Source organism: Leopardus geoffroyi, chromosome A3 (assembly GCF_018350155.1).
Source record: "Leopardus geoffroyi isolate Oge1 chromosome A3, O.geoffroyi_Oge1_pat1.0, whole genome shotgun sequence".
Classification (NCBI taxonomy): domain Eukaryota; kingdom Metazoa; phylum Chordata; class Mammalia; order Carnivora; family Felidae; genus Leopardus; species Leopardus geoffroyi.
In genome coordinates this window covers 66,535,128-66,554,783 of record NC_059336.1, presented here as the reverse complement: position 1 = coordinate 66,554,783, position 19,656 = coordinate 66,535,128, and the positions used below count along the sequence as shown (strand labels likewise).

The window sequence follows — 19,656 nt, the reverse complement described above, 5'->3', positions numbered from 1 at the left end:
CCATCCCCCTGCAAGGGAGAGCTGGGAGAAGAGGACGCCCGAGGACTTCCAGGCCCCGACTTGTCGGCACTGCTGGCCTCTGAAAGGCTGGGACAAAGGGCCCCAAGGCCTCCCCTCCCCAAGGGGATCTAGTAGGGAGCTTCCTGGCCACCTGAGGAGAGGGAAGGATGCCTAAGTGCAAGGACCAGCCAACACCTCTTCCAAAGGGACCACGGTGAGCAAATGGTTGTATCTCTCTAAACCTCATCTGTTAGGGATAAGTACAACGTCTACCTCATACAGTTGCTGTGAGGATTACACAAGTTTACAGGTACAGATATAGGGCCATCACATTTGGTCGTCCGAGCTGAGCTCATCCAGGAGGCTCTGGGCTCCCACAAATGGTATGGACTCATTTAGTTATTAAATAAATAAATAGAAGAGTGTGGAGCGAAGGGTCTCACTCTGACAGAAGAGGTATACTGTGATAAGCTTTGCAACCAATGAGGCGGAGTGGCGTCGCAGGGGCGGAGGGTGCCTTATCCTAGTACACAAAAGGGTCACCCACAGGCTTAGTGGGGGGCTTGGCATGACAGGCGCTCAATAGAGGCAGCTATAAGCAGAGTGCTCACCTTCTCCAACTCCTGCAGGAACACCTGCGCAATCCAGGAGGCCCTCTCGAAGCAGGTGATCACTTCCTCCTCCCTCTCAGTCAGGCGGTGGCGGGAAGCAATGGAGTTGGGCAGGCGTTCTAGGGAGAGGCCTGCGGGAGGAAGACAGCACCTTAGACGTGCCCTGCCCCGGCCCCCCAACCCCAGGCCCTGCCCATAGACCCAGGGAGACCTAGGCTCAGGAGCAGCCAGTGAGGGGCAAGGTCCACAGTGGCAGGGAAGGAGGAGGCTAAAGCAGTGGTGGTGGTATTGGCGGCGGCTGGGGTCAAGCTGCGGGCTGACAGCGGGGACACCCAAGCCCCACACGGGGAACTGCACCGTGGCACCTTTCCTGCCTACCCTTCCAGGCCAGCTCCCGCAGGAACCATTCCTGACCCTCCCTCCAAGTTGCAGGAGTGCCCCCAGGCACTGGTTATTTATCTACACTGGTTATTTATGCCCAGCTCTTCTCTCCCCGCTTTAGCCGAAAGCTCCATGTGGGCAAAATGTGAGCTTTTCTGCACCACTGCAGTCCCTAGTATCTGCACACAGCAGGCACCCTTCCACAGAACCAGTTTCTACCTCACCTAAGTTATTTGTGCATAGGTCTGCCTGAAGTGGACAGCAGCTGCCTCTGCCCTCCAGGCAGCCACTGCCTGTTCTCTGGCCCCAGAGCCTCGCTTTCCCCATGAACACCCCTCCTGCAGCTGCAGAGCATGAGGCCCCCACTCCATCTCCCGGGCAGACCCATCATCAGGGCCACAGCGACTGGCTAAAGATGAGCCCTGGAACTTTTAACTTTTTCCACTGGGGCTGGGAAGCTGGGAGGAGGTCAGCCTGAAATGCTAGGGAAAGCCTGCCTGAAAATGAAGCTACACAAGGTGAATACAGTCAACACGATCAAGCTGTACATCTGCAAACGCTTGCAATGGTACGTTTTGTTATGGCTTTTTTTTTTTTTTTAAACCACAATTACATTTAAAAAAAAATTTTTTTTAATGTTTTTTTACATTTATTTTTGAGACAGAGAGAGACAGAGCATGAACAGGGGAGGGTCTGAGAGAGAGGGAGACACAGAATCTGAAACAGGCTCCAGGCTCTGAGCGGTCAGCACAGAGCCTGACGCGGGGCTTGAACTCACGGACTGCAAGATCATGACCTGAGCCGAAGTCAGACACTTAACCGACTGAGCCACCCAGGCGCCCCCATTTTTTTTAATCAAATCAAATCATGGCTCTAAAGCAAAAACAAACAAAACAAAAAACCCCAAAACGAAACCAAAATGAACCCCCCCCCCCCAAAAAAAAGGTAAGAAGCCCAGAAGGGAGAACACTGTTATGCTTATTAGCTGTTAAGCCATAAAGGAAAACAACTATATTTGCATTAGTTTTGGTTTTTTTTAAGAAAAGAAGACTGAATAAACTCTTAGTAATGAGGAGAAAAATCTACAGGGTAAAGATGAGTCAAGATAGAAGAGGGCAGATTCCTAATGACACCATTTGAGTGCCCTGCCTGAATCTCTACCCCCTGAAACTTCCTAGTATATGAGCCCATAATACCCCCACCCTTTTTAGGGTGAAGTAAGCTTAAAGTGTGTTTCGGTCACATGGGACTAACACACAGACCTGACTAGAGAGTACTGTCCTGGACTGTTGCTTCCTAATGGGCAGAATCCAGTCGCTCCCACCTTTGTGTCCCACACGGTACTTTACATGCAACAGGTGCTCAGGATGAACTTCCTGGAGGAGCTGTAGGAATAGAACCCCCAACTCTCTCCTGCCCTCTGCCCTACCCTCCAGCTGATGACCATGCCCTCAACACTTCCCCATCCTTCCTCTTCCTCCCTCATTTTAGGCTTGACCTTTTTTTTTTTTTTTTTTTTTTTTTTTTTTTAAAGTTTATTTATTCATTTTGAGAGAGAGAGAATCCCAAACAGGCTCTGCACCATCAGCGTGGAGACTGATTCAGGGCTTGATCTCACAAATTATGAGATCATGAACTGACCTGAAGCCAAGAGTCAGACGCTTAACCGACTGAGCCACCCAGGTGCCCCTGTGCTTTACCTCTTGAGGGGATGACCATATTAGCCTCCTAACTGGCCTCCCTGCCTCATGTCTTGTTCTATTCCACCCTGCACACTGTTCCCAGGGTGATCCTTCTAGAACTCCACCACTTCAACCCTCCAGGGATCCCCAGGGCCACAAGGTATGGTCCAAACTCCTGGCACTCCATAACAGGGCCTCTAGGATTCCATCCCTGTCGCCTGCCCAGCCTTGGCTCTCACCATATGCCACAGGCTGAATGTTTGTGTCCTCCACCCCCCAAGTCATATGTTGAAAACCTAGTGCCCAAGGTTATTGTATTAGGAGGCAGGGGTCTTTGGGAGGTGATGAATGGGGTTAATAGCCTTATAAAAAGAGACCCCAGAGATCCACCTCACCCCTTCTGCCACATGATCACACAGCAAGAAGTCAGCAGCCTGCAACCTGGAAGAGGGTCCTCACCATAATCTGACCATGCTGGTGCCCTAATCTCAGACTTCCAGCCTTCAGAGTCATGAGAAATAAACGTCTGTTGTGTTGATGCCACCCAGTCTGTACTTTGTTACAGTAGCCCGAGCTAAGACACCACAACTGCTGCATCCACACCCAACCTCCTGTTTCCAATGCTGACCTTGCTCAAGCCACTCCTCCTGCCTGGGATGCATACCCCTGCCGAATCTCCCAAGTCTACCCAAAATTACCACTCACCTTCCGCCCTGCTGAGGGCTGCCCCCTCCTAATACACCCCGGTATAACCAACTGATCCCTCCTGGGGCCCCAGTCTATGCTTTACACACTCCTGCCCCACCATTTCTTATATTTATTTACTCACATGCATACCCAGCCAGACTGTAAACTTTGAAAGGCATCAACCTTATCACGTTTGCCTTTCTACAAACTGGCACATAGTAGGCATTTAACAAGCCCTGGCCGGCCAGCTGAAGAAATGGCAAGCCTGATCATGTCTGACAAAGTACAAAGTGCCCTGCAAATACAAGGTAAGGAATTACTGTTTTTCTTGGCTAGATTCCAACTCATATGGATTTAGTGACCTTGCCCTCTGCCAGGCTGGGGCGTGAACAGGTCCAAAGGTCGGGGTGACTCGGCTGGGGAGAAGGCAGGCACAGAACGTGGAGGCCCTTGCTCAACACAAATACTCAGTTACCGGGGTCACCGAGGGTCAACGTGCCTCCTGCCAAATGACTCATGACCAGGAGGGGAAGAGAGCACTAAACGGGATAGAGGAAGAGTGGGAGTCCTGGAGGAGACGCAGAAAGCAGGCAGAAGGCAGGTGCCACCGCTCACTGCTGGTGCCGGCCCTGCTTCCTCCTTCCCAGCTACGTACCCTGTCCACCCTGCAGGAAGGTGGTTCAGAGGCCTGGCCTGGGAGACCAGCTGCAGATAGCAGGAGGGTGTAGCCACTCCAGAAGCCCTAGAGCGGATCTGTCTCGACATGGCCGCTCTGCGGCTCCCCTGAGACACATGCTGCTGGCTGGGTTCCTTCCTGTCCCACAGCTGGGCCCAGACCTGGGATGGATAATGCCAGCCGCTTGGCCTGCTCAGGCTGCCAGTCCCAAGCCTCCACTGGGCTGACTACTACAAAGCGGTGAAATTAGTAACATGTGTCTGTGGGGCCTCTGCTGTCCATTGCTTCATGTGTTCCCTCCACTCCCAGCAGAGGCCTCTCTGCCACGCTTCTCTGGGAATTCTAAGTCCTAGCCTCCTGGAAAACTCACAGCAAAACCACCTCCTCCCGGAGGCCATCTTAGGCCTCCTGACCTCAGAACCAGTGGAACATTTTACCTGCATCTCTTTTGTGTATGTCTTTTTCCCACCCTGTAACCAGCCTCTCTGCCCGTGCTCTAGGCAGCCAGTGAGAGCACGGCCCGGTGTCTGGTGAGTGGATGGACACAGAGCTGCCTGCACACATTCACTTGCATGCTTTCTCCTGCTCTGTTTACAAAATGCTTCTTGCTGAATTCATAACCAAACTGGCATATATTTATACAATGGAACACCACTCAGACCAACAAAAGGACAGACTCTTGATACATGTACAACCTGAATGAATCTCCAAGAAATTGGGTTGTGCAGCAGAAGCCAGATACCAAAGAAGTACAATGCTATAGGATTTCAGTTACATGACATTCAAAAAAAAGGCAAAATTATAATCTGTATTAATAGAAACTAACCAGTTATTGGGAGTGGAGAGAGAACCAACTGGAAAAGGGCCTGCAGGAAACTTCTAGGGTAATGGCAATGTTGTCGTTACTGTGGTGTTGGTTATGTGGGTATTTACACTTGTCCAACTCACCAAATCATACACTTAAGATTGGTACACCTCACTGTATAAACATTTATAAAAAATAATGCATATACTGCCTTTTCCAAAGGAAGCAATTGTGACAGCAGAGAACTAAAAGATGGAGGTAGAAGAGCTATGGTCACTAAGGTGGTCCTCTGTGAAATAATTTCCAATATACATAAGACCAAAAAGCTTCCTGGAGCTTGGCAATGGCTTCTCCAAATGAGGGTGATAGTCCAGTCACCCAGTTCTGCCCATAAAAAGGGGCTTCTTGACCTTACCTTTTTTTTTTTTAAGTTTCTTTATTTATTTTGAGAGAGAGAGAGAGAGAGAGAGAGAGAGAGAGAGAATCCCACGTTGACTCCACACTCAGTGCAGAGACCAATGTGGGGCTCCATTTCATGAACCCTGAGATCATGACCTGAGCTGAAGTCAAGAATCAGATGTTTAACCAACTGAGCCGCCCAGGTGCCCTGGGGCTTCTTTATATTTGCTCTTTGACTCCCATGAAGGTCCATTTTCCTGTTCATAAACATCTGATCGAAACCCACTAGAGACTCCAGCCCTTGGGTCCCTTCACCCTCTGCCTGCCCCTTGAGCATTTCTGCACAAGTGGCCAAACCACAACACTAGATCCAAGATGAGACAGACAGGCTGCTCCTGAGCCTGGCCCCACAAGACCCCAGTGGTTGTCACACAGCCCTGTGAGCCGGAAGGAAGCCAGGGCTGCCTGGAAGCCCAGGGGACCGCCTCTTGATTCCCACTGGCAAAGGTGCCTTTCTGTGAAAACACCCAGCTTTACAAACCAAGGGAAGGCCCCTTTCAAGAAGAGTGCTTGCTTTTTCACTAAGTCTGAACTTTTGGTTTGGAGGCAAGCTGATCCTGGTTCAGCCCCAGGCTCAACACCCAGGCTGGTCTCTGCCTCCTCAGGCTGAGATGAGTCACCACATCCCAGGCAGGCGCCTTTCCAAGAAGCCCCACCCTTGGAGCTCTGGGCCCTAGATGCAGAGGTGGAGAGCACAACGGTTTCCTCTGCAATGGAACTTTCCAGTTGGGTGGACTCCTACCTCCCTCCTACCCAGTTGGTCCAAGGGCATCTGGTACCCACAGAAGGCTAAGCCCCAAGTTAGGTACTCTGGGTTTGGGGACGGGAGAGGAAGAAATGCAAGTCATTGCTTCAGCCCTTAGGGAGGGAGCCTCAATGCCAGGTAGGGAAGAACCTTATAAATCACACTCAAACAGCAGGCGACTGCGGGAACGGAAAATGGTGCAGCCACTGTGGCAAACAGTCTGACAGTTCCTCAAAAAATTAAAAACAGAATTACCCTATGAACCTGCAACTCCACTTCTGGGTATATACCCAAAAGAATTGAAAGGAGGGTCCCAAAGAGATATTGTACACTCAAGTTCACAGCAGGATTAGTCACAATAGGCAAAATGTGGAAGCAACCCATGTGTTCTTTGATGGATGAATGGTTAAAGAAAATGTGAAATATGCATCCATTGGAATATTATTCAGCTGTAAAAAAGAAGGATATTCTTGGGGTGCCTGGGTGGCTCGGCTGGTTAAGTGTCTGACTTCGGCTCAGGTCATGATCTCACGGTTTGTGGGTTCGAGCCCCGTGTCGGTCTCTGTGCTGAAAGCTCAGAGCCTGGAGCCTGTTTCAGATTCTGTGTCTCCTTCTCTTTCTCTCTGCCTGCCCCCCCCCCCCACCCCCCGTGCTCTATCTCCATCTCTCAAAAATAAATAAACGTTAAAAATTAAAAAAAAAAAAAAAAAAAAAGAAGGATATCCTGCCATATGTCACACAGATAAACCTTAAGGACATTATGCTAAGTAAAACAGGCCAGTCACAAAAAGACAAATAGTGTATGATTCTACTTCTTTGAGGAACCTAAAGTTGACAAATTCATAGACACAGAAAATAGAACAGCAGTTGCCAGAAGTTGCAGAGAAGGGCAAATGGGGAGACGTTTGGTGGGTACAGAGTTGGGGTTTCCCAAGATAAAGAGTTCTGGAGACTGGTTGCACAACAATGTGAATATATGTAACACTCCTGTACTGTATGTACACTTGCAGATGATTAAGATAGTGAATTTTATATCATGTGTATTTGATCACAATGAAAAATAAAATCCTTAAAAGATAGTTAAGATGCTAAATTTAGATTATATATATTTTACCAATTTTTAAAAAATTTCTTTTTAATGTTTATTTATTTTTTAGGGAGAGAGGGAGAGAGAGAGACAGAGAGACAGAGAGTGGAGGGGTGGGGGCAGAGAGAGAAGGAGACACAGAATCTGAAGGAGGCTCCAGGCTCTGAGCTGTCAGCACAGAGCCCGACGCAGGGCCTGAACTCACAGACCGCGAGATCACGACCTGAGCCAAAGTCAGGAGCTAAACCGACTGAGCCACCAGGGGCCCCTATATTTTACCAATTTTTTTAACCTACAGTGTTACATTAGTTCCAGGTGTACAATAGCGATTTAACACGTCCACACATCGCTTGGTGCTCATCACAACAAACACTCCTTAATCTCCATCACCATTTCACCCATTCCCCATAACCATCAGTTTGCTCTCTATAGTTAAGAGTCTATTTTTTGGTTTGTCTCTCTCTGTTTTTTTCCTTTGCTCATTCTTTATGTTTGTTTCTTAAATTCTACATATGAGTGAAATCATATGGTATTTGTCTTTCTTTGACTGCTTTATTTCGCTTAGCATTATACTCTCTAGCTCCATCCATGTTGTTGCAAATAATGAGATTTCATTCTTTTTTATGGCTGAATAATATTCCATTGTGTATATATACACCACATATCCTTTTCCATTCATGGACACTTGGGCTGTTTCTTTATCTTGGCTATTGGAAATAATGCTGCAATAAACACAGGGGTGCATGTATCCCTTTGAATTAGAGCTTTTGTATTTTCTGAGGAAATATCAAGTAGCATGATTACTGGATCATAGATAGGGTAGTTCTGTTTTTAACTTTTTGAAGAACCTCCATACTGTTTTCCACAGTGGCTGCACCAGTTTGCATTCCCACCAACAGTGAAAAAGGGTTCCCCTTTCTCTGCATCCTCACCAACACCTGTTGGTCCTTGTTGTTGAGTTTAGCTATTCTGACAGTTGTGAGGTGATAGGTCATTATGGTTTTGATTTGCATATCCCTGATGATGAGTGATGTTGAGTATCTTTTCATGAGTCTGTACATTTTACCAATTTAAAAAAATGAAAAAAAAGGAAAGTGGACAACTTGACTCCATGCACCCGTCTCCAAAAAGTGGATCCACTAACTTTACTTCTAAGAATTTATCACTAAAAAATTAACGACATAAGCAAAAATTTAGTTTGAAAGATATCTACCATAGCACTATTTATAATGGCAAAAAGATGAAATTTAACCTAGAGGTCCAATAACAGGAGACAAGCTTGCTAAACTGCAATAGATTCTAACAATGCGATGCAGTTAAGCTTTAAACAGTGATGTAGATATGTAGTGGGAAATGGCTCATAAAATACTCACTTTAGAAAAGAGATTATAAAGTATGATTGTATGAACTTATTTTTGTTCTTTAAAAAGCCACATATAAACCTATAGGAAAAAAGACCAGAAGGATACACCCCAAAATGTTTATAGAGATCTTAGTCTCCATTTCCTGAAACACAAAATGGGATTACCACCGATGCCCAACTCACGTGGGCCGTGAAATTGAAATTAGACGGTATTATATAGATTAGCATGCATGTTCTCAGAGAATGTTAAGTGAGGCTCACAGTGATCTCTCTGGAAGGGATCTGGTCCTTCCCTAGAATGACAGATGAAACCTCTAATTCAAGAAGAGATTCCTTCCAACACCCCTCAGTTAAAAGCACCAGAGTCCAAACTAGATCCAGGTCTTCTGGCTTCAATACTGTCTGCTGTCTCGGCCCAGACTCCCTATGTCTCCCCCTACCTGCCATGCCCCCAAGGGTTCCCAAACCTCAGGCTTCTGGCCAGCCCCTGGTGGCTGCAGTGGAGCTGTCCACTCTGCAAGGGGATGGGCCCCTCAAATGCACCCCTCACAGCCTTGCCTGCACTCCACACCCCCAGCCCAGGAAAGAACTCAGTGAAGGCCAGGTACACACACAATGAACACACCCAGCCTCCTTCCAAGATGCCCCAACAGCACTCCTCTCCCTCTGGAAGCCCGGACTGTGGACTGCAGTCTAGGGACAGAGCAGCGGTACTGACAGTGCTGACCTGCTTCCCCACAGGGCAAGCGACCCATGCCCCTTTGAGAAGGAAGCCAAAATCAACAGCTAATTCCTGCCATACCAGGACTTAAAAAAAACAAAAACAAAAAAACCCCAAAACCAAATATGCCACCATGTCCTGCCCTAGGAGAAGCTTGGTGTTTTTATTTTCAAATTCTAATAAGCCACAAGTTCCCAGGTGAGAGAAGAATAGCCTGGGGTTGCAGTGACCAAAAGAGGACAGGAGAAAAAAAAAAAAAGAAAGAAAGAAAAGAAAAAAGAAAACAAACACTCAAGAAGTGAGAAGAGAATTTGCAGATCATAATTCTCACAGCTGCTAAGTGTTTTTTTGTTTGTTTGTTTGTTTACATTTTTACTTTTCACAGCCTGTTCACCACTTAGCACCTAGCTGCAGTATTTTGGGAGAACTGGGGCCATTTTTCTCCATAGCCAGGCCAATCTTCTACTGGTCAGCCTGTGAGCAAGCCTGTCCAGAGCATGGACTGTGGCCTCCCTGGTGCTGGGCTGCGAGCAAGAGGGGAAAAGGGCAGGACTCGTGGCTTTTCAGGGAAATGGGGAGTCATTCCTCCCTCACACCTTACCACACTGAGCTAGTGCTGGAGAGCTGGAAGTGACACAGGCCTGAGGGGATAGGCAGCTGTTTGCCATGGAACAGTCCTCTGAGAGGTGGACAGTGATGCCGTGGCTTGTGGGGCTGAACCGGGTAAGCTTGAGATATTGAAAGTGCAGGCCCTGAAGCTCCTGCATGCCCATCAAAGCATGGTGACCCAGGAATAAAGTTCTAGAACACCAGCAAGGAGACCCCCTGAGCTTTACTGCAAGGCTCTCATGCTCAGTCATTCCTGGCACCACCACCCCTTGCCCCCCACTAAACAAGTCACCTCCATTTCTCCTGGGGCTTCTCTTTGGACTTCTCCTTTACCTGGAAGGCGCCTCTTCTACTCCTCTGCAGATAATTCCTCCCTAAGTTCAGGTTCACCTCCAAGCTAACCAGGAAAAACTCCAAATAGCTCCATTCACTTTCCTCTCTCTGCAGCAGAGTGGTTCAATCCCCAAGTACTTTTGGGGTATCAGGGATGACCCCAAAAGCTGGAGTCAGAGAGAACCAAGTTCAAATCCTGACCTGGTCACTAGCGGTGTTACCCGAGGTGAGTCAGTTCTGCCTGAGCTCTGGGATTCTGCCCTCCATACCTTTCACCTACTGTGGTTAACAGCACACTGATTTTCCTTTGAGGAACCATTCCTCCAACTCAGTCCACCAGATTCAGGTGGAAATCACACCCCTGGCACCAACCCAGAGGTTTGATGCTGGTCACTGTAACTAATTCCAGGGTAGGCATGAGACGGGGTCAGGTCAATGAGGCACTCTCTCCTCCTGAGGCTGTAAGTGCTATGCACAGAACCACGTAAACCTGGAGGTGCTAAGACATCAACACATGGCGCCCCTAGATCCAGCTATGCCTGATGCCACCTACCTCCAAAGACTTTCTAGTTACATGGGGTCATACGTTTCCAGTGCCTCCCTCCTTTTTGTTGTTGCTTTTCCAGCTAGTTGGAGTTACATTTTTGTCATTACAACCCTAAGCCTGGTTATATGGAAACTGATCCCCAGAAGCATGATGATGTCAGAGGGTACAATTTCTGAAATGCAAGCCTGGCTGACTTAAGGTCAGATACGAGAGTGAGGACTGACTATCTCACAATTAAGAAACTGGAATTCTAGATACATAGCAGCAGTAGTGCCCATTGAAATGCAGCCTATTTTGTCTTGAGGTGAAGGCTGGAGCTTTAGGGCATCTGGTAGAAACATTTCAGGATATTGGCCTATGTTGGATACTTCTTAGGGTCCACAGCGAGGTCTACAAAAAGGGCAAGCTTTACTCCTGGCAATCCCTCTGGATGATGCAGCTTTGCCAGGGGCCCTTTTTACCTGTGGACAACAATCCAAGGTGGCTGACAGTCAAGTCTGATAAGCAGGGTTGGAAATTTTCTGCTCCTGGAGATAGGGAGACCAGACCGTATCAAGAGCTAAGGCTGTGGCCTGGGAAAGGCCTGATCCACCCCCAACCCCCCACCCCCAGGATCTCACAAGGATCCTGTCCTGTGGCTCTCCTGTGCTGCTACAGAGCCAGATGCAGCTTGAGGGCAAGAGGTGTGAGCACCCCTCAGCCCAGCCTATTGCCTACCCATTAAACTGAGGGCTGGGGGCTGAGAGGGGCCCTGAGGCCTGATGCACAGACAGAAACCACTAGGCCTGGCTCTAGAGCCAAGGGCTCTGTCTGAGTCAACAAAATCTCTGGCTCTAGGTTCTTACCCATGGAGATGATCTGATGCCAAATGTCCAAAGGCTTATTACTAGGTTGCTCTAGAGAGCCTTTGAGCCAGACAGATCCCAACCCTGGCAAAAACAAAGCCTCAGACCGCTCAACGTGTAAGGCGATCCCAGGTGTGTGACCCCCATTTGGAAGCGGGCTGCTAAGGAGCTGCAGCCCCAGAGGGGACTTTGCAAATGCCCTTCTCAGGTGTCAAGGCAGAGAACAGAACTGGGGGCAGCCACATGGCTAGGGCACCCAGGCCAGGCAGGAAGTCCAATGTCCTGCCCCCAATAGGCTGCAGAAATAAGCTACAGACTAGCCACCTCTGGAGCAATTTCCATTTCCTGATTTTTCCAAACCATAAACTCCACTAATGCTGTGGCCTGTTGAGTCAGGGACTGGACAGGAAAGAGAGGCACCAGGTAGCTTGTGACTCATCGGTCTTGCCATAGTTACTACCTGCTTAGCTCCTCCTCCAGAGAAGCTGCTTCTCCCAGAGCCACATCACACCAGAAGCAGGCTTTGCTCAACTGACTGCCACTCCCTCAAGGGAAGGGAGCCCTACTGTTCATCTTGGCAACCCTGGCAGGTGCTGGCAAATTTTACTTTTTCCTGTAAGACATAGAGCCAAGGACCTTGAGGGGTATAATGGCCAGGGGCCAGATGCCTGGCAGGAGGAACATACTGACTTCTAACCGGGGAGACTCGGTCAAGGTCCAAATGAGCTTGAAGGAGAAAAAGAATGCCATAGGCTGCAGTTATACACAAGGGAAGCCTCCTGGTGGAAGATACACCTGAACTGCACCTGAAGGGAGTGTTAGGGCTATCTCTGTGTGTACAAAAGGGGCATGCTGGGCAAGAGCAGTGGCTCAAGAAAAGGTAAAGGGACAAAACTCTGCACACCATGTTGGACACCAGGTGGAGAACTCATTCAGCTGGAATGTGAGTGGCTCCAGGAAGGGAGAAGAGGCAGAGAAGACTGGGGTTGCAGAAGGAATGACCACCTGTCCCCCCAGGGCCTCAAGTTCAGCAGAAAGACAGGGCTGGGAGCCATGAGCAGGCAGAATCAAACGAGCAGGCTCTGCCTAGGGCTTCGTGAGGGTGGGCGGCACTGCAGACTGGCCCTCTGAGAAGGGCCTCGAAACCAAATTATTCTACATTTAAAAAACATTTTTTTTAAGTTTGTTTATTTTGAGAGAGAGGGTGTGCACATGCATGCTTGCGTGCAAGTGGGGGAGGGGCAGAGAGAGACAGGGAGAGACAGGGTTTGATCCTACAACAGTGAGATTGTGACCCGAGCCAGTATCACGAGTCGGACACTTAACTGACTGAGCCATCCAGGTACCCCTGGACTGTTTTTTTAATACAAAGTAAATGGAAGATGTTCCCTTGAAACAAACCAAGACGGTGGTGGGGCAATGCCATCAAAAATAGATGTCTACCATCTGTACCTGGAATGGGCTGGGAGCATTTCCTTTCGCAGGGCTTTCCCCTGGTCTGACATGCTTGGTCAGGGGATGGTGGGCTGGCAGAAGTCACATTGGAGCCACTGCAGGGCCTAAGGAACAGAGTGGTAGAGGGGCAGACTTCTCACTCTGGGCCAAGGTAACCAATGTTGACATATAAAAGGAAGTTTTCTGAACAATCTGCCTACCAACACCACTGCCCTGGGTTGCTTCCACACTAAGCAGACCCATGGGACAGTGATACAGGGCTTCACTGGTGGCTGCAGCTCCTAGCCAACCCAGGGCTGATGGAGGCCAGGAGAGGTAGAAGCCCCCCATCTGCCCAAGGCCCAGTTAGGCACCCTGTGGACTACTCTCAGGAACAGAACAACAGTGTGCCCACAGGCATCGTTCCTCCTGGCTGGCCCCTGGATTCTTCAGTAACTGGCAGGACCTTCTCCTTTCTCAGGGCTCTGTGCACTGCCTGTACTCTCATCTGTGTGAACCCGTCCTGGAGGTAACTGCAATCTGCTCCCCAGGTGGGGTCCTCTGTCACAGGCAGGATACAAGCTTGAGAGACAACCACCCGGCCATCAATCTAAGCTCCGCTGCTTACAGGTTGCAAGTCTCTGTTTCTTCATCCCTAGAGTAGGCATAACAACTACCCACCCCCCCACCTTATAGAGTAGAGGTGAAGATGGATCCCGTTACAGAAGCTGGAGGGTCACGTAACCCCCATGCAATATACACACGTATGCAAGTACTGTTTCTGCATTTCAGCAAGAGAGACCCAAGACCACTGCAAGATGGTGTCTAGAGCCCTCCTTGAGAATCAGAAAGCATTTTATGGTCTCATCCACATCCCCTTGACTTCAGAGGAAGGCCTAGTCCTTGTGAGTGATGCTTCAGAAGGACACATAACCAGATCGCTCTGCCCTGAAGCAGAAAGTGGGTGAGTTGAGTGTATTTTTATGTCTTTGGGGGCTGGGAGGGGGGTGCATTGAAGAGACCCCAAGCCTGTTCCTGACTCCTCTAACAAGACCGGGAACTCCACTGGAGATACTCATACATGCGCCCCCACTGAGCCTCCAGGCCCCGTGACACATGGCCCCATCCTCCTTCCTCCAGACAGGTGTGCCAAGAAAACTCCCTGCCCCACTGGATGGCACCAAGTGGAACCATGAAGCAGAAGCCAGTGCAAAACAGTAAATAAACTGTGGTGTAATGGCCTGGCCAGACTACACTTGGGATTAGGGAAGGCAGGCTCCTGGGGGGGGGGGGGGGTGGCTACCTGGAGACAGGACCTAAAGCTGTAAGGCTGCCTCGGGTAGAGGATTCTAGTTCAAACAAAGCTGACTACTGTCCTGGGTAAGGACACTCCACTTCATCAGCCTTGACTTCCTCATCTGTAACATGGGGCAGACTGGCCTAGACTGCTTCTGTCACTGCTCTCAGTCTAGGCTTCTGAGCAGCACTACCATGGGGGAATCTACAAGCTCTGGCTGCCCGGGTTCAAATCCCAGCTCTGCTATTCCCATGAAATCCACGAGTCCCTTCACCTCATCAACTGTAACTCCTCGTCTATAACAAGGGAATGAAGAGAACACCCAATGAGGCCTATTTACTACTGTGTGGATTCAGTGAGGGTGTACCTGGCATGGAGTGAGGGATTAATAACTATTATCATTCTGTGAATTCTGTGGCCTCCTGCCACCACCATCCTTTCTATGGACTGAATGTTTGTGTCTCCCCCCAGCTCATGTTGCACGTAGTCCTAATCCCCAATGTGTTGGTATTTGGAGATGGTGCCCTCGGGAGACAGGGTTAGATGAGGTCATGAGGGTGGGGACCTTGTGATGGGACTGGTGACTTTATAAGAAGAGAAGAGAAAGAGATGGAAGAAAAGCCATGTTAGGGCACAGCAAGAAGGTGGTCATCTTCAACCCAAGAAGAGAGCCCTCCCAGATACCGACCCTGCTAGGACCTCGATCTTGGATTTCCCAGCCTCCAGAACTCTGAGAAATAAATTTCTGCTGTTTGAGTCACACAGTCTAAGGTACTTTGCTATGGGAGCCCAGCAGATTAAGACAACCCCGTGACCAGCCATCCCCGTCCCCTTCTCTCTGCATGGGGCGACCCACCAGGTACCCCCAAACCCAGGAAAATCAACATCATGCACACCCTGGAGACCTCATGCATGATCTCAAGCATACACAGGGTCAGGTGAAACTCAGCATGCCAAGCAGCAGGTAAGGCACAGGCATTGCAACAGGACAGGACGGACAAGCAGAGAGGAGACAGGTGCGTGGGAGGCCATGTGCAGTCAGCGAGGGGTGGGGAGCTAGCACAGGCCATGACCAAGCAGCCCACGCCAGTGGCGCTTGGCTCCTTACCTCCCCTGCAGGACCTCTGACCACCAGGACTGTGTTCCCCCAAGAAGCTGGAGGCGTGCTGGAAAGAGTAGAGAGCAGAAGACAGGGAGCAGTAGGTAGAGCCAGGTCTACAGGAAAAAGTGCTGGAAAGGGCCCCCGAGGAAGGGTGTTAGGTTTGGGGAGTCCATGGCAGAGTGGTTTTCAAGAGGCCCAAAAGACCCGAACACTAAATGAAAAACACCCCCAAGACCAGCCTATGCTGGGGCACAGAGAAAGGGATGAGAGAGCCTTTCCCCCACATGCTGGATTAACCTAGATGGCCACCTGTCCTCCTACATGCTGGTGTTGCATCTGTCCTGGGTGACAATCTCAGCAGACTTCCTGGGAGGTTGTGAATAGTCTCTCTAAAGGGAAAGGGACCCCGGGGTGGAAAAATAGCCCTCAAGAAACCCAGGAGCCAGAGTCAAAGGAGGCCATGCTCTGCAAAGATGTCCCCTGGGATCCAAAGGAGACAGAGTGGAGGTTCCAATCCTGGTTCCACCACAAATCTCTGGGCAACTCTGGACGAGGTACATAGCCTCCCTGGGCCTCAGTTTCCCCATATACAAGATGGAGAGAATGTCCCTATCTATAACAGAGAAGAAGGTGACACTCTACCATCTCAAACATCCAATCTCCGTATGGCCATAAGCATGTCTAGACTTTTCTCTGGGGGCTGGTTTGTGCTGGAATAAGGAGATGACCAAACATTTAAGATTCCTGACAACCATCTGGGCAGAGTGGGGGGGGGGGGGGTTCCTGGGACACCGCACTGCCACTGAGGGCCATCCCTCAGGCGCTGTGACCCTAGGGTTCATGGATCCAGGGAAGAAGAAGCCTGAAGCACAAAGTCTGGGCTCAGGCTTTTACTAACATGTAACCCCTTCAGGGTCAGTTCAATGGCACTAAACAGTGCCCCAGGTGAGCCATCATCCACAGCTCCATATCATGGGATTTCTCCATCACTGACCCTGTGTGCCTGGGTCCTCACCACAACACCCCTTACTCTGGGAACTGGTTCTGACCTGCCCATCACTGATCTCTGGGCCACTCACAGGTGCCCAACAAATACCCAAGGAGGGACAGGCTGCTCTATACCACAGAGCATCTGATCTGTAGCCAATGTCAGTCCCCAGCACCAGCCTGACGACGGGATGGCATTGTTTTTAAGCCTTTCTCAACATCATGACCCAGCTGATTCCTCTTGGTTATGGTAACCCTGTGAGGGCAGGTATTACAATTCTGTTTCACACATAAGTCAGCTGAGGCCAGGAAAGGTGAAGTGGTAATTTGCCCAAGGGCGTGCAGCTGGGTGGCTAGTTATTGACGGAGCCAAGGCGAGAACCTGAGGCTCCTGATATGGCCTGGTGGCTGCCGTCAGTCAGCATGCGCTGGTGTGGCTGGTTGCCGCTGGTGTCCACCTGGCTGGTTAGCGCCCGGGCACGACTAGGGGTCACGTATCTTGAACGCTGGCCCTGCAGGCCAACTGTCAATATAGCATCTGCTCTCCTACAGCTACCAAATGCTCTTGGCACAGGGGGCCAGGGTGTAAGGAGCTGAACATGGTGGAGGGGAGCCATGGCTTGTGCCCTCTAGGGCCCCAGCTGCATCCACACCTACCTTTGATGACAAAGGCCTCTGCCAGCAGCCGCATCTGATACAGTGGCTTGTTCTCCATGGACATGTCATCAATCCCAGCCCGTGCATACATACTGATAGCATCTCGGTATGAGCCCTCCACATAGTGCAGCTTGCCCTGGATCAGCATGGCCTCACACAGGTACTGTGGCTAAAAGGATAAAAAACACATTAGCAGGCTTCTGCCTCAAGGCCTCCCCACCCCGTCCCCACCCCCACCAGGTACCCTGGGATGGACCCCGCCCCATCCCACTGAGCCATGACAACTTGCCTAAGACCCTCCTCAGAACTCCCCTTTTCCTCCAGGAAGCCCCCCCAGTCCTCAGTACATGTGACGTCCCTCTTCTTTCCACACCTGCAGTCTGTGGGCTACACTATGGCTCTCACTGAAATCCTTACACGAGTGCCCAATTATTTCATGTGTGTGTGTGTCCTAATGCCCCCAACCAGACCCCAGGCAGCTTGCAGACTGGGCTCTGTCTTCTGTCTCCTGAAGCCCCAGAGGCTTCGGCCCAAGGTTGGCGCTCAGGAATTCAGGCATTTGTTCTCAACACAAGTAGGGAGTCAAGGACCCAACCAAATTTTGTGGGGCCTAAAGCTCACATAACTGGGGGGTCCTCTTTACATGCATATCTGTACAAATATACAGTGAGGGGAAAGGCCTTGGAAAGAAGCTGTGCAGGTAAGGGGCCAGCCACTGAAGCCCCACCTGCAACAGCAGGACCTCTGTGGTAAGAAGGGTCCTGTCAGCAGTGGGACAGGAAGGCAGGAGAGCCAAGGCCTGCTGGGCCACCGTCCTCATCTCAAGTGCAGAATCAAGTGCCTGAATTCAAGCCAGTTGGTTTCTTCCTTTTCTTTTTCCAGTACTGCTAATGCCCAAATCTTCAACCCCATACAAGGACTCTTGGGGCCTCCCTCAGGAGGTCTGCTCAGCCCTGCCCCAAAGTCCTGTTCTTGGACATGTGCCCAGCTCCCCACCAAGATCTCCCACTTTCCATGGCCATTTGCTCTAGCCCTCGGCCTCCATCTCTGCGCTCAGCTGGCCCCACCACCCCTTTGGGCCAGGCTCTGGACACTGCCCCTACCACCCAGCAGCAGCTCTGTCCATAAAGCTCCTTGGAAATGCAGTGCTGGCTCCTACCTCGGGCCTCTGTGCTACCCCTGCTTCCCTTCAGGGAGATTGGAGTCTGGGGAACCTGTAACCCCAGGGAAAGCCTCCACCACTCCCCACCACCTACTGCCCTCTCAGAAGCCAGTTAAGAGATACGGAGCACAACAAAGCCAAATTCTTTGCACTGGTGTTTTGGTCATTATAAACACACATTTTCCCCTTGCCTTTGCTCACACAGCTCCCTATCTGGAACAGTCTCCCCCCACTTCCTCCTTAGTCTATCTGGATCTTCTTCCATCCTTTGGGAACTTGCTCCCGACCCACCTCTTCCTAAGAAGCCTCCCTGAGTACCAGAGGGCTCTGTCTGCTGAACTGCTAGAATGCCTCCAACAAGTGGACCCACTCAGCCCCTGTATGCCTGACCTGCTCTCTCCAGGCTGAATTTTTCAAGTGCATTTGCTCGTCACCCAAACAGGCCACCCACTCCTTATGCTAGGGCCACAAATGACACACTCCCAGAGCCTCGGGACCCATGGTCCCTCCTAGCTGGGCAAAGATACTGCTGTTCCCCATGTTGGTTTCGAGCCACGGGCACATTTTCTCATTGCTCAGGCTAATTTAATTTACACCATCGGTGAGGGTGAGATAACAATTAACAACCACCCTCACCTCCCATCACAGCAATGCCAACAGCATCAGAGCAATGCGAGTCCAGAAAAGAGTTCTGAACTTTTCTTTGGAAAGGAGCTAGATAAATACAGGGCATGAGTCATCATTTTTCTTTTAATTTTTATTTATTTATTTATTTATTTATTTATTTATTTATTTATTTATTTAAAGAGAAAGAGTGCGAGAGGGGGAGGGGAAGAGGAAAAGAGAATCTTAAAATAAATTTTTTTAAATGTTTATTTTTGAAAGAGAGAGAGAGAGAGACAGACTGCGAGCAGGGGAGGGGCAGAGAGAGAGAGGGAGACACAGAATCTGAAGCAGGGTCTAGGCCCTGAGCTGTCAGCATAGAGCCTGACATGGGGCTCAAACCCACAAACTGTGAGATCATGACCTGAGCTAAAGTCAGACGCTCAACTGACTGAGCCACCCAGGTGCCCCAGAAGAGAGAGAATCTTAAGCAGGCTCCATGCCTGCTCAAGCCCGATGCAGGGCTCGATCCCCCATCTCTGGGATCATGACCTGAGCCGAAATCAAGAGTCAGACACTTAGCTGACTAAGCCACCAGGCACCCCACATACCACTTTTAATATTTCATTTTGCCTAATCAACATCAAGTTCTTGGCTTTGGTGTGGATAATGGTGAATATCTCAGTGTTATTGGTGACTATGAATGTCTTCAGTTAATAGAGCATGGTAAAATTTGTTCTTCCTAAATGTGATTTGGCACACAAGCTGTTTTCATAATAATATACATGGATGCTATTCAGCCAATGCAGAGAATGAAATATTGGCATGGGGAAAGCTCCAGGTAAAAGTTCTTGTCATATATG

General features: G+C 49.8%; 1 protein-coding gene and 1 long non-coding RNA gene across 3 annotated transcripts in view; one reads left to right on the top strand and one right to left on the bottom strand.

Moving 5' to 3' along the window:
- Window positions 1–19,656, bottom strand: part of TTC7A (tetratricopeptide repeat domain 7A) — a 123,672-nt gene that overhangs the window by 88,207 nt on the left and 15,809 nt on the right. Inside the window, exons 3-4 of one of the 2 annotated variants that reach the window (XM_045445955.1) lie at window positions 17,029–17,197; window positions 612–742 (exon numbers count right to left, since the gene is read on the bottom strand). In XM_045445955.1, the coding sequence (XP_045301911.1) occupies window positions 612–742; window positions 17,029–17,197 (300 nt within the window). Of the gene's footprint in view, window positions 1–611; window positions 743–15,390; window positions 15,534–17,028; window positions 17,198–19,656 lie in introns of those variants that run through there. The other variant, XM_045445958.1, reaches the window with a different exon arrangement.
- On the top strand, window positions 11,389–15,381 carry LOC123580749. The gene is made up of 3 exons (XR_006703442.1): window positions 11,389–12,141; window positions 13,778–13,949; window positions 14,126–15,381. It is a non-coding gene; the product is annotated as an uncharacterized LOC123580749 (long non-coding RNA).